Genomic DNA, 12433 nt, shown 5'->3' with positions numbered 1-12433 from the left:
AAGAGGAAAAAACAAAAGAATGAAAGGGTTGGATAATGACCATGATGTAACCTAATTCCTGAGTTTTTCTGACATCTGCCAATACAAATAATTTCACTAATAAATTTGAAAGTCTATGTAAGCCATTGAGTCTCATGCGTCAGGCATGTGCTCCAAGCAGGCTGAAGCCAGTGCTCTTGCTCAACACCCATGAAGAGCCAATGGAGACTCGCACATCAAGTCCAAAAGAGAAAAACCTGATCTGTTTAATTACATGGTACAGAGAGAAGTGGGAGTGAGGAGAAACCTAACACATGTAATGATAAGTTTTGCTTTTGGAGGTAACTGTGTAACTACAACTCTTGGGATGAGTGGCTCTCACTCCTCAACGGTTCGTGGAGCCTGTGTAAATGCTGGGGGATGATATGGGGTCAGCTGGTGGACAACCTACTGCAAATCGTGATAGTCTCAGTAATGATCTTACTGATTTCAGCAGGGTTGGAGTAAGGCTGAGAACTGTCACCTGCCCAGCGAACAGGCTTCTCTCCCCTGTGTCCTGCCATGGGAGAGACGTGCACCCCACCAGAGTGCAGACAGGGTGTTTGAAACTCTCCTCCGGTCTGCCCATGCTGCTGCTGGTGCTGTGGCTGCTCATGCACCAGCCCTGCCTGAGCTGGGGCTAGTGGTCACCATGGTGTCCTCACCCATCCCCTCACAGGTACCCCACCCAGCAGGACCCAGCTCTAGGAGTTCACCATAGCGGGATTCTGCAGCACCAAGCAATTTATTTCTCTCTTTATTTCTGTATAAAACATGTCATGAGGTTTAATCTGCCATCACCTCCCTCCCAGTGCTGTACTCGTTGGCTCTCTGCTAAGCCCAGACAAGGAGATTTACATCTTACCTAACAGGAGTGTAAGATTTATAGATAACTCCTGATAAGGAATGTACCATGCCAGAAAGATACCTTTGTGCTAGTAACTTGATCAGTCATTATGCTATAAGCTGACATGTAATTAAGCCTCCACAGGGATCATCAGGTCCAGAACAGGTCTTCAGGAGGAGAAAAATCCATGGCTAAGCACCACGGTGGCGTCTGACCCCGGCAGCTTATCCCGACCCTTACACTGCTGTCAATGACAGTAACGCTCCACAGATAAATCTCTAGTACTGCTTCGGGAAGAGCTGCTGATATTACCTACTCTGAAACAAGGCCTAGCGGGGCAAATTTCCAACCACTGCTCTAAAACACAGCAAAGACATATTTCTCAGAGACTTTTCTAGGTTGCGTCCATGTCCCTACTCATGTCAGATGCCACAAAATGCTTCCCACAGCCCCAGGGGACTCATCTGCAGGTTACAGCTTTCTCAATGGATTTACTTTTCTGAACACATTTCTAGCCTCTAAATGGGCTGCATACATCAGTGTAGATGTGTAAATCCTGCTGTCCCTTGGTAGGCTGCTAGACATACATCTTCATATTTTCTCTTGACACTGCTATTTGGATGTCTTCAATGGAAATGCACAATGTGGCTGAAACTCTGCTTTTCTTGGCATTTCTCTGTCACGCTGAGAAGGAAAGCAACACAGCGCTGGTGAGAGCCAAAGGCTCTGAACGTGTCAAGATGCACCTGGAACCAGCACCCAATAACTCACTTCGGCAATGCACAAAGGACAATGGCTGCCTCCCCAGGCAGCAGGTGTTTCAACAAGAGCTGAACCCTTTATCCTATTGCCAAGGGATTCAGACCGAAATGGGCAATTCAACCCTCTCTGGAAGACTGGTCATGCCTCAAAGCTGAAATCACAAATATCAGGGGTGGGGAAAAGTCAGAACACAGAGTGCAAAGGAGAGCTGGGTGAGACCATGGAGGATGCACTTACATGGCATTTGCAGGTAGTCCACACTCTGTCCTCCAGGCCAAAAGGAAGCCAGGAGAACACAATGGACCCCAAGCAGAGGAAGGAGCGGGACTCTGACTCCCTTCCATGAACACTTTCACTGCTTGTAGAGACATTAGCAAAGAGGGTGGACATCACCCACCATTTTTTCTACCAGTTGTAATAAATATTGCTAGTGGCTTTTATTTGGGAATGGGTTAAAGAGAGGAAGAAATTATTGCATGTGGGCCATTCCAGAGGTTAGAGGAGATACCTTAAAAAAAAAATTGATCTTCTGTCCAATCTAAAACTCACTGAACCCAACAGAAACCCTCCTGTTGCCTTTAACAGACTTACCCAGGCCTGATGGAAATGGAGGGCATGCTTGATGAATTGCCAAGACCTGCAGCACAACACATGCAGGTCTCATTCCATCTGTCCTGAGCTGCCCATCTGGGAGAGCAACACAAACCACAGCAGCATCTTGCTGGTGTGGACAGGGTGGTGGCCATCCCTGTGGTGTTCAGAAGAAAGCATGGCTGCAGAGCAAAGAAACTGATGTTCGCTTTCTAACAGTGTTTGATTTCTTGGCACCCTCCATCCTGAGACCGTTCTTTGTGCTCCTCAGTAACAACACGATGAAGGCAAGCTGCCCCAGCACCTGCTATTCAATATTTCACCTCACTAGGTCAACAGCCAATGTAATCAAGTATATGGGGAAACAATAAAAATGGTATATAAAACAAAGGGTCCACCCAATGTCCTGGTTTCCATCCCTCTCTGCCAATTTCTGCCCCATCAGCCTTAGTTGTGAAGATATATAAAGCCAGCATAATTCCTTGGTGTGGCCACAGCAAGAAACGAACTGAGTTAGAAGAATGAGAAGACCAGCCAGGAAAGGTAAAGATGTATTTGTAAAGTGAATAGCTTGATATAGGCGTTGCTTGTACTTACTTTGATGTGTCTCTGTAAGGATCGGTTCTCATCAGAGTCCACTTTCTGCAAAGACTGATATAAATATGTATGTTTTCTGCAAGTTAAACTTTCTGAATTACTTGTTTTCTTAATATTGTAACAGCATTATAAACAATTCCCAAAGGTTTTTCGGAGAGACAGATAACACTTTCACCTTTTTATCTGGTTTTAGCCTCCTCCATAACTTCCATTTATTCCTCAATTACTTTTAACTCCTGTTTATTTGCTAGTTTTATACCAGTAGTAGGCCATTATGTGCTCTTCAGCAGGTATGATACTGCTGCAAGCACCACTGCAGCTTACAGACTTGCAGGGAGCTTTCAAAGCTGAGCCTTCTGTTAGTGTTTTTACATCCCCAGGCTCCACATGAGAGCTGTGCCTTGTTATTGTACAAAAGCTGACAAGCTCAGGACCACAAACCAGACCCGGGAGCAGATCCATGGCTCCTGAGCATGGCTCAGTGCCTCGGTGGCTGGGCCAAGGCCATGCCGCTCTGACCGGGCTGCTGCGGGTGCCCTCCTCTTCCAGGCGCTGGCATGGCGAAGCTCCGCACCCTGAGCATCCTCCTAAGCCTCCTCGTCCCTGCACAGACCACCAGGTCACCCGACTGTGGGGGCATCCTCACCCCATCAGGACTGAGCTACAGTAAGTCTGGACCCCGTACCTCCCATGCCTTCAGCAGGGAGGGGAGGCAGCAGCATCTTTCAGTCCAGCGATGAAATATCAAACACTGTCACCAGAAATTTATGCCATTAATCAGCTCACTTTCATCATCCCCTTTCTATAGTTAGTAACAGGGGGGTTTAGTATAGAATGGAAGTGTGTCACCTGGACAGATTTCAGTCTGTCCATCTCTGTGCATCAGACCACAGGCTCCAGAGGGTCTCATAAAATATCTGCCCTCTTTCAGTTGCTGAAGTTTCAAAGCTACAGACAGAGTCAGTCCTCAGGCAGGATCTAATGGCCCCAACAGTCCCAGACCTGTTTCTCGGCTCCCCAAAGCCCAGCAGGTGAGTCTGCAGCCCAGGCTTTGCCACCATACCACTGGTTCATGCTGGTGTTTAGCTGGAGAGTTCTGAATATCATCAGAAAAGACATTTTTCCAGAGAGGGCAAAAATCCTCATGGAGATCAACATGGCTGTTTGGCAGAGTTTAGAAACGAGTTCCTGGCTCCTCCTTTGGGTTCTAAGGGCAGCAGCCATGGTGCCACCATCAGAGCACTGATTTATCTGTGCACTGTGCAGATCTTATGGACTTTTGGGGTTTGCCCACTGTGAGAGCAGACAGGGATTGCACATCAGTCTGTGCCAGTCTCCTGACACCTTCATTTCTCCTCCAGCAGGAACCAAATTAACTCTGTCAAAGTTGCTGAGCTGTCTCTGTCCCTCATCCCTGACACCGGGCTGCGGCTGAGCATCGACGTGGACCTTGGCATCACGCCTGCCCCGTGAGTGCTAGGGCTGTGGGGCTGGAAGCAGCCCAAGCTCCCTGATGGAGCTATGGGGCCACATCCAGCACTCGCTGTCTGCCTGTGGGGGTGGGGGGGGGCTGGGGCTAGTGGGACCGGGAGCAGTGCCCACACTCCAGCCTCCACCTCTTTTCCCCTGGCACAGCTCAACCACCAAGGTGATGAGACTGTCCATTCTGGCGGACATCCACGTAGAAATGAACCCTGAAGGGAACCTGGAACTAGTGACCTCTGCCTGCAAACCCACCTTGGAGGAGATGCAGAGCACTGAGGAGTTGGAAAGGTCAACCCCACAGTTTTCCTTGTTGTGGGATCTGGATAAGGGGGTGAGAGAAGAAACTGAGGCACAAGCATTGATAGGCAGGAAGGTGGTACAACTAAGATTTGCTCACTGCCCTAAAAGTTTACAAAGGTTAACACAAAAACTTTATCTTCACAGGAGGAACTTTCTTGTGCTTGTAGGGTTCCTTTCCCCCTTTTTAAGAGAGTTTCATTCTCTCATAAGGGACTGGAGTGTGGAAGGAACTTTTTTAATGCAAGTCCAACAGCAATTCTTCAGCATTTTAGGATTCTGAATTGTAATCCTAACTTAATAGGGGTTAGAAAATAATGGTAATACTGTCTCTGGATGCCTTTTGGGTCAGATAAAAGATGCTTACCTACCCTTGGCTGGTTCTCACCTAACTTCTGTTCTGTTGTTTTCGTCCAGTGAGTCCTCTAGTTCAGATGTGGACAAGCAGATTAATGTCGATAAGGTAAGATAAAGTTTGTAAAGGCATGAGACAGGCGAAGACAGAGTTGTACAGTTCTGTAAGAATTAGGGCACTTTAAGTCAACCTGGTGCTTTGCCAGGTCTCCCTTGCAGCCCTGTGGTCACTGAATGCTGCCATCCCCTGTCTCGTGGCTGCTGCATGTCCAGCTGATGGGGATGCCCATGCCAGAGGTGTTCAGGGGATGCCTGATGCCAGCAGACCCCCCTGTTCATCCAGCACCTCTCTTTTTGTTCTTTATTCCACAGATTTGCCTGGAAGTCTCCAAATTACTGCTTTTGCCAAATGAACATCTGATGTCTCTGACAGGTGAGCATTTGGTTTTCAGTCTTGTCACAGACTAAGGGCTTCAGGGCTCATTTTGGAGCAGGTCATGAGATGGGGTGGGCTCCCACCCTGCAGCAGAAACCCAGCAGCAACGGCTCTGCTGCCGTCATCTCCCTGGGAACCTGCTCTGACCACCTGGCTCTCTTTCCCTGCCTCGTTACTCGGGAAACCCAGACGCTTCCCAGACCCAGCCTGCCGTCACTGCTCCCCTCCTCTTTCTGAGCATCCCTCTGCTTGGTTTGCAGCTCAGTTCCCCATCATGCCAAGCTGCCAGGTCCAGTACCTGCCCCTGGCTGCACCTGTGTTCTCCAAGCAGGGAATCACCATATCCTTGCAAGTAAGTCCTCATTTTCCACCACTCACAGCCCAGCTACAGGCTTTGGGAGAGCTGCTTCCTCCCAGTGGCACATGCCTCAAACGCCTTTCCTTGCCCATGTCCCCGCAGACGACTTTCCAGGTGGCAGGGGTGGCAATCCCCCTGCCAGTCAGCCCTGTGCCATTCAGCATGCCTGAGCCAGCGAGCTCCAGCCCTTCCCACTTCACCCTGGCTTTCTCTGAGCACTTCTACACCAGTCTCTTCTTTGCCCTGGAAATGGCTGGAGCCTTCAACATGACCATCCCGGTGAGTAGAGCAAGGAAGGAGTAGAAAATATGCATTTGGAGAGACGGCCCTGCCCCACAAATGGCTTGGAGGAGCCATGCGTCCTGCGAAGAAATGACAGTGCCTGTGGGAGTCACAACCCCTCACCCCCAGGGTCCCAAAAATATCGCTGGTCTAACAATGAATAGAGAATTTGCCACGAGGAGTAACCAGAATGCTGCTCCTGGCACATCCTGGCATGCAGGAAGGCTCCTGCGCATACCTGTGCTCAGCGCTCACCGCGGGGTCTGCACAGCCCTGCGGTGCATGAGCCCCAGAGCAGCAGCCCCAAGCAGCCACCAGTCGGATCACAAGCTGTGCTTTGTCTTTCAGAGCCCACTGACCACCGCCACCGCGGCACAGAAGCTTACTCAGGTTTGTTGCCATTGCTTGCTCCAAGAGGCACAGCCCCAGCTCGGGCAGCGACCCCGGCCTCCTGCCCACTACCCCGGGGGCGTAGGGGATGCTGCGGTGCCCAGAAATAACCCTCCTCCCTTGGCAGATGGGCTCCCTCTTCCAGGAGGACCTACCAGTAATCCTGCAAGCTGTGTTCAGGAGCTCACCTCGGGTGGTGCTGGAGGAAGGCAAGGCAGCGCTGAAGCTCTTCCTCACCGTCCATGTCGGGGCAGGCTTGCCAGCTTTCCAGAGCTTCCTGAGTGTGAACGTGGTGAGTGTGCCCTGTGAGTGTGCCCTGTGAGCGTGCCCGAGCTGCACATGGGCAATGCCCTTTGCTCCAAGGCCCGGCCCAATGGCAGCTGTTGCAGGGGGCTGATTGAGCCTTCACCTGCCACAGCGCTCACAGCCCCAAGCAGTGTTTGCCTCTGTTGCATAAAGCAGGGCGTGAGGAGCACTTTGCGGGTGGCAGCACACGGATGCGTTCATTGCATCTCACTATTCAAAGCTGAAGTGGGACCATTTGCTCACTCTGATCCTGCCCTCTCTTTTCCCCTTGCAGGATATGTCTGCAGGACTCCTCCTTAGCGTCGCCGACACGAGGATGACGATCTCTGCAGCAACGATAGAGTAATGAACCCAGCTATGCTCTGAGTCCTTAAGGAGACACGCCCTAGTCACAGCAGGGAAAGGAGAGGGAAAGCGGTCTGGGGAGTTTATTAGCTTTTATGGTTTGGGCACTGCACAGGTAGCTCTATCTTGGGGGAAATAGTGAGGCTCCAGTAACATCATTGGAGAGAAAAGTGGAAATTGCACCCTACATTCAGCACAGATGTACGCAGGCAACCAGCACACGCTAACACCTTCTGCTTCTCCCTGTTCCTGCTGCACCGCTGGCACCACTGCCGGGGAAAGTACACGCTCAACTACCCCATCTGCAAACACAGCCCACTGCTGGAGGGGCTCCAGTGTGCCCATCGCTCCAGACCCTGGCCCCACAGCCCGCTCACCCCCATCACAGCCTGCCCGTTTCAGTGGGGCCCCACGAAAGCTGTTCAACCTGGGTCCTGGGGTCCAAAATGTCCTCAAGCCCTTGCTGCTGTGCCCGGGGGAAAGTCAGGCTTCAGCCACCTGCTCAGATGTACCCAGGCACCAAGTTCACTGTGGGCTTGGCCCTGAACTCAGCCGTGGCGTTCAGGTGAACATGAAAGTCACTGCTCATTACAACTTATTACAAGCAGTTTCTGTGCCACTGTTTGTTTTCCAGGGATATTGAGCTCAGCCTGGCTGCCTCTGACGTGGGCCCCGTACCGGTAGGTGCCCCAGCTGCACACCCCACTAGTGACCAAGGGCAGTCACATCCCCTCCTTAAACCATGCTGCTGTGACTTGCTGAATGCAACAGGCCATGCCTTAGCACCATCCTCTAACAGCTCCACCAGCCAGCTTAGACTGCCCTAAACCATCCTGGGGTTGGTTAGCAGCAGGGAAATATTTACTTCGGGCGCTCACTGCACCCTGCAGAAGGCAGAGGCAGGTCCATGCAGGATTAGGAAAGGTGCAATGAGCATCAGGACCCCTCTCTTGCTGGTCGCTGCCCCTCTCCTTCTGCTGTAGAGTCATGCCATAAGCGAGCTGACCATGGATTTCCCTTTGGCAGGCTGCCTTACTGGAGGAGTTATTTTTGCCCACAATCCGTGAGGAGGTACCAGCTCAGATGAACGGTGAGGAGTCAGTAGTTTTGCAGCAGTGCTGCCACACAGGATACATGATGAGGATGAAGGCAGCACCCACGTGGTAACTTTCCCTCTTTTTTTTTTTCCCCTAGTGGTCCTGAGTGAAGGTGTATTCCTGCCCCATGTCTCCAGCTTTACCTACACCGACGTCAAAGTCATGATTCACAAGGTAAGAAAGAAGACATTTAAATTGCTCCCTGCTGTGTTTGATTTAAAGGGAACCCAGGAGCGATGCTTACCTCCTGGCTCCAAAATAAATCAGACCTTCCTCCTTTAGCCCTGTTAACCCGCAGAACCAAGTTTCATCACTTTAAATAGACATAGTTCCTCTCTAACCCCACTGAGATGAGCAATAGCTGTGTTGGAGGAACCACTGGCCTGCAGAGAGCCCTGTGCAGGCTGGTGTGAGCCACAGAGGCACCTTGCTCAGCCCTTGTTCCTCCCCTTGCTTAGGACTATGTCTTGATCCCCTGCAACCTTGAGCTACAGGCGAGGACTGGAGAGAAGACTACTGTGGGCTGAAGTCTGATGTCCAGAGTAAAACTGTGGCAAAATTGTTCTGTCAACTCTGAAATCATGCTTTATGTTTTGTCACTGCTTGAAATGCTGAAAATCATCTTTCTTGCCTTACTAAAACAACACTTTCTCAGATTTAGGATAACAACAGCATTGCACTAACAGCTTTCCTTTCCAGTCCTGCTCTTGGTATTTTTGTTGCACAAAGAGGATGGATTGTAACAATGTTCCATACCTTAATTAAACATTTCTCTTTCATACTGCATTTTCTGTATGACTACTGACTTTTTTCCCCTCAACGATTTGTATCTAAAAAGACAGATTTTGTCTTGCTAAGAACTGGTACCAGTACAGAAGTCCAGACTTTACATTTAATTAAAGGAGCATGAAAATTCCACTAATTTACAAGGATGCAAAGTAGCCCTGTGCCTCTCAGCTACAGAATGACACGGCCCCTACCAACAAGAGCTCTTTTATCTGCTTTTCCTCCATTTCTCGTGTTACTATGGGAACATTATGGCTGGCGGTTTTCCCTAGGTCAGAAAGAAGGGGAGGGGAGAGAAATTAGTCTGCACCATGGTTTCTAATTTTAGACTTGAAGGCAATCTTATTTTCAAAACTATACTTCTGACAAAGCTCATGACAGAGAAAATGCTGAATGAAACATAACTGCACACGTACAGACAGTGCCACGCACTGGCTCGGCAGGCGCCCGCCCAAGGGTGCCGGTGGCTGCGTTTGTCGACATTGGTATGCTCTTTCCCACTGACCAGACGCGTCTCCATGCTCAAGAGGTTGTTCAGCAAATTAAAGGGGTGGAAAAAAAAAAAACCACCCAACACAACAGACTTGAGAGTCTGAAATGGAAGGGTGGACTCGTAACACAGATCCTAAAGCCGCCCGAGTCGCTCCATCGGCGGGTGCTGTTGGCAGCTGCCTCTGGACAGGGTGAGTGCATCGCTGTGCCAGTGCCCAGGAAGAGCACCCTTACTGCTGCCTGTGTGGCTCTCACGTAACCTCTGCAGGGATGATGCCCACGAAACCATATTAATTACATATACCTCTGCTTTCACTTGCAACAGCTATACACATCGTTTCTAGTCTCTGGACCTGATGAAAAGCACTGCAAAACCTCATATTTTAGAGACTCAGAAATAGGAAAGCAAACACAACAAGCCAAGTTGATTTATTATAAGGAGTAAAAAACCCTGGAGGTTTATATGCCCAGCTTGGGGACCTGACTAATGATTTTAATGCCCAAAGCTGGCAATAGCGGGAACTGCTTCTAATAAAAATTTCCTGGTAGAGCTGCAACCATTATTCTTTGACTAATATATCTTAAACCAGTTTGCCAAATAGAATAAGCTACAGTAGTAAAATATATATTTATTTACCAGTGGCTATTCTGGCTTTAGACTTTACTGCATAGCTCTGCATCTCTGGTGTAGGGCTGTGGTTATGGGAGCTGCACACCTCGACTCCCAGTGCCACACATCCGACCTGGGACCAGGTGCAGGCTTGGGGCAGAGCTGGCTTACGCTAGAGAGCTGGGGTCTTCTGCTGCTCCCCCCATCACCCCATTTACCGACCCCACCAGCACCTGCAGGAGTGTTAGAACCATAGAATCATTCCATTTGGAAAAGACCTCTAAGATCATCAAGTCCAACCATCAACCCACCACCACCACGGCCACCTAAACCATGTCTCCAGGTGCCACGTTACACAGTTTTTGAACATCTCCAGGGATGGTGAATCCACCACCTCTCTGGGCAGCCTGTTCCCGTGCCCGACCACTCTTTCAGTGAAGACATTTTTCCTAATATCCAATCTAAACCTCCCCTGACACAGCTTGAGGCCATTTCCTCTTGTCTTATCACTAGTAACGTGGGGGAAGAGACCAACACCCACGTCGCTGCAACCTCCTTTCAGGTACTTGCAGAGAGCAATAAGGTCTCCCCTCAGCCTCCTCTTCTCCAGGCTAAACACCCCCAGCCCCCTCAGCCGCTCCTCATCAGACTTGTGCTCCAGACCCTGCCCCAGCTCCGCTGCCCTTCTCTGGACACGCTCCAGCACCTCAATGTCCTTCTTGTCCCGAGGGGCCCAAAACTGAACACAGGATTCAAGGTTGGCCTCACCGGGGCCGAGCACAGGGGCCCCATCCCTGCCCGGCTCCTGCTGGCCACACCAGTGCTGACACAAGCCAGATGCTGTTGGACTCTTTGGCCACCTGGGCACTGCTGGCTCATGCTCAGCTGGCTGTCAACCAACAGCCCCAGGTCCTTCCTCACCCAACAGCTTTCCAGGCACTCTTCCCCAAGCCTGTAGCCTTGCCTGGGGTTGTGAACCAAGTGCAGGACCCGGCACTTGGCCTTGTTAAACCTCACGCAATTGGCCTTGGTCCATCAATCCAGCCTGTCGACACCCCTCTGCAGACCCCTTCCTACCCTCGAGCAGATCGACACTGCCACCCAATTTGGTGCCATCTGCAAACGTACTGAGGGCACGCTCAATCCCCTCGTCCAGATCATTGATAAAGATATTAAACAAGACCGACCCCAAAACCAAGCTCTGGGCAACGCTGCTGATGACCGGCGCCAACTGGATTTAGCTCTGTTCACCACAGCTCTCTGGGCTCGGCCATCCAGCCAGTTTTTAACCTGGCAAAGAGTACACCTGTCTAAGCCATGAGCCACAGCTCTCTATGAAAAAGCTGTGGGAGACAGTGTTGTCCCAAGCAGTCACTTTGGGTTCACCTGGAAAAAGAGATGATGAAAAAAGCATTTGTAGTAGCAACTTTGGCATAAACAAAATCTATAGTTTTCCTGGGCATTATCCCAGGCTCCCACAGGATGCACTGCTTCCCTTGCCAGAGGCACACACAGGACAGCCAGATGGTTCAAATGCTTGAGAAACAGAGATGAGTCCCTTCGCCAGCCCCTATGTGTCAGCAGAGGGATGAAGCTTTACAAGGGACATTCCTGGAGCAAGGGCTGGAGAGACCAAAGTCCCACACAGCCCAGGCAGAGCAGCCAGCCCATCACACCCTGCTCCTGCCACTCACCCATAAAGAGATTTTTCAGTGTGTTGGGGTGCTGGCATGCTGGAAAATGACTGCTTAGTGGTTTTTTCACAGTGGACAGGATTGTCACAGCTCCTATGAATTCCAACCTGCAGTTTTCTTCTCTGGATTTACTCCTGAACCCACCAGCAATTCAAAGCACTAGATTTATGAGATGCAGAAGTAATGAGTTATACTGAGGAGCTGCTGCCCTTTCCTTTTGAAAAGGCTCCTCTGCTTCTTCCCGTGCAATAAACGATGTGACAGAAGCTGGGGCCTGGGAGGAAAAGCCATTTCCAGATGCATGAGAGGACTTCACTTTTCTGTGATCCCAGGCCCGCGCAGCCCCTGCCCTGGCCCTACAAGACAGCAAGCTCTCCAGTTACACTCTACCTGCTGTCTTTTCTTTCTCAAGTCAAACAGTCCCCTGGGACAGTGACAGATCACAGATTATTCCACAGTCTTCCAGCAAAATTAACCTTCCCCCACCCCAGCAAACCAGAATGCACACAAAAGTGCTGGCCAAGAGTGTGCAAGAAAGGTGCTAAACTTCACTTACCATACAGAAGGTGTTTGCTCAGTAACCAGAGCAAAACCTTGTACAAACAAAGCCTGTTATGGCAGCCTGTGGGCAAAAAGGATGGATAGACACCAAGCCCCCATGTCCTGGTAACCCCGAGGTGGCACAA

The 12433-nt window shown here is 50.4% G+C and overlaps 1 protein-coding gene across 1 annotated transcript; it reads left to right on the top strand.

Annotated features, from left to right (window-relative positions):
* The first annotated feature begins 2739 nt into the window (after positions 1 to 2739).
* Positions 2740 to 8692, top strand: BPIFB2 (BPI fold containing family B member 2). The gene is made up of 16 exons (XM_064465334.1): positions 2740 to 2761; positions 3365 to 3481; positions 3747 to 3846; positions 4180 to 4284; positions 4451 to 4588; positions 5015 to 5060; positions 5324 to 5384; positions 5648 to 5739; positions 5848 to 6024; positions 6376 to 6417; positions 6545 to 6709; positions 6998 to 7065; positions 7703 to 7748; positions 8095 to 8158; positions 8263 to 8339; positions 8624 to 8692. The coding sequence occupies exons 1-16, from the start codon at positions 2740 to 2742 to the stop codon at positions 8690 to 8692; spliced, it is 1389 nt and encodes a 462-aa protein (XP_064321404.1).
* Positions 8693 to 12433: the final 3741 nt, after the last annotated feature.

The sequence above is a fragment of the Phalacrocorax carbo genome, chromosome 14 (assembly GCF_963921805.1).
Source record: "Phalacrocorax carbo chromosome 14, bPhaCar2.1, whole genome shotgun sequence".
Taxonomy (NCBI): Eukaryota; Metazoa; Chordata; class Aves; order Suliformes; family Phalacrocoracidae; genus Phalacrocorax; species Phalacrocorax carbo.
The sequence above is the reverse complement of the archived record's forward strand: the minus strand, read 5'-3'. Positions and strand labels throughout refer to the sequence as shown.

Bases quoted from the DNA above. Each gene is read 5' to 3' on its own strand.
- BPIFB2 (XM_064465334.1), top strand. From the start codon at position 2,740: ATGAGAAGACCAGCCAGGAAAG. The intron at 5,740-5,847 runs GTAAGTCCTCAT...ATGTCCCCGCAG, and splicing joins GAATCACCATATCCTTGCAA to ACGACTTTCCAGGTGGCAGG. The intron at 6,710-6,997 runs GTGAGTGTGCCC...TTCCCCTTGCAG, and splicing joins GCTTCCTGAGTGTGAACGTG to GATATGTCTGCAGGACTCCT.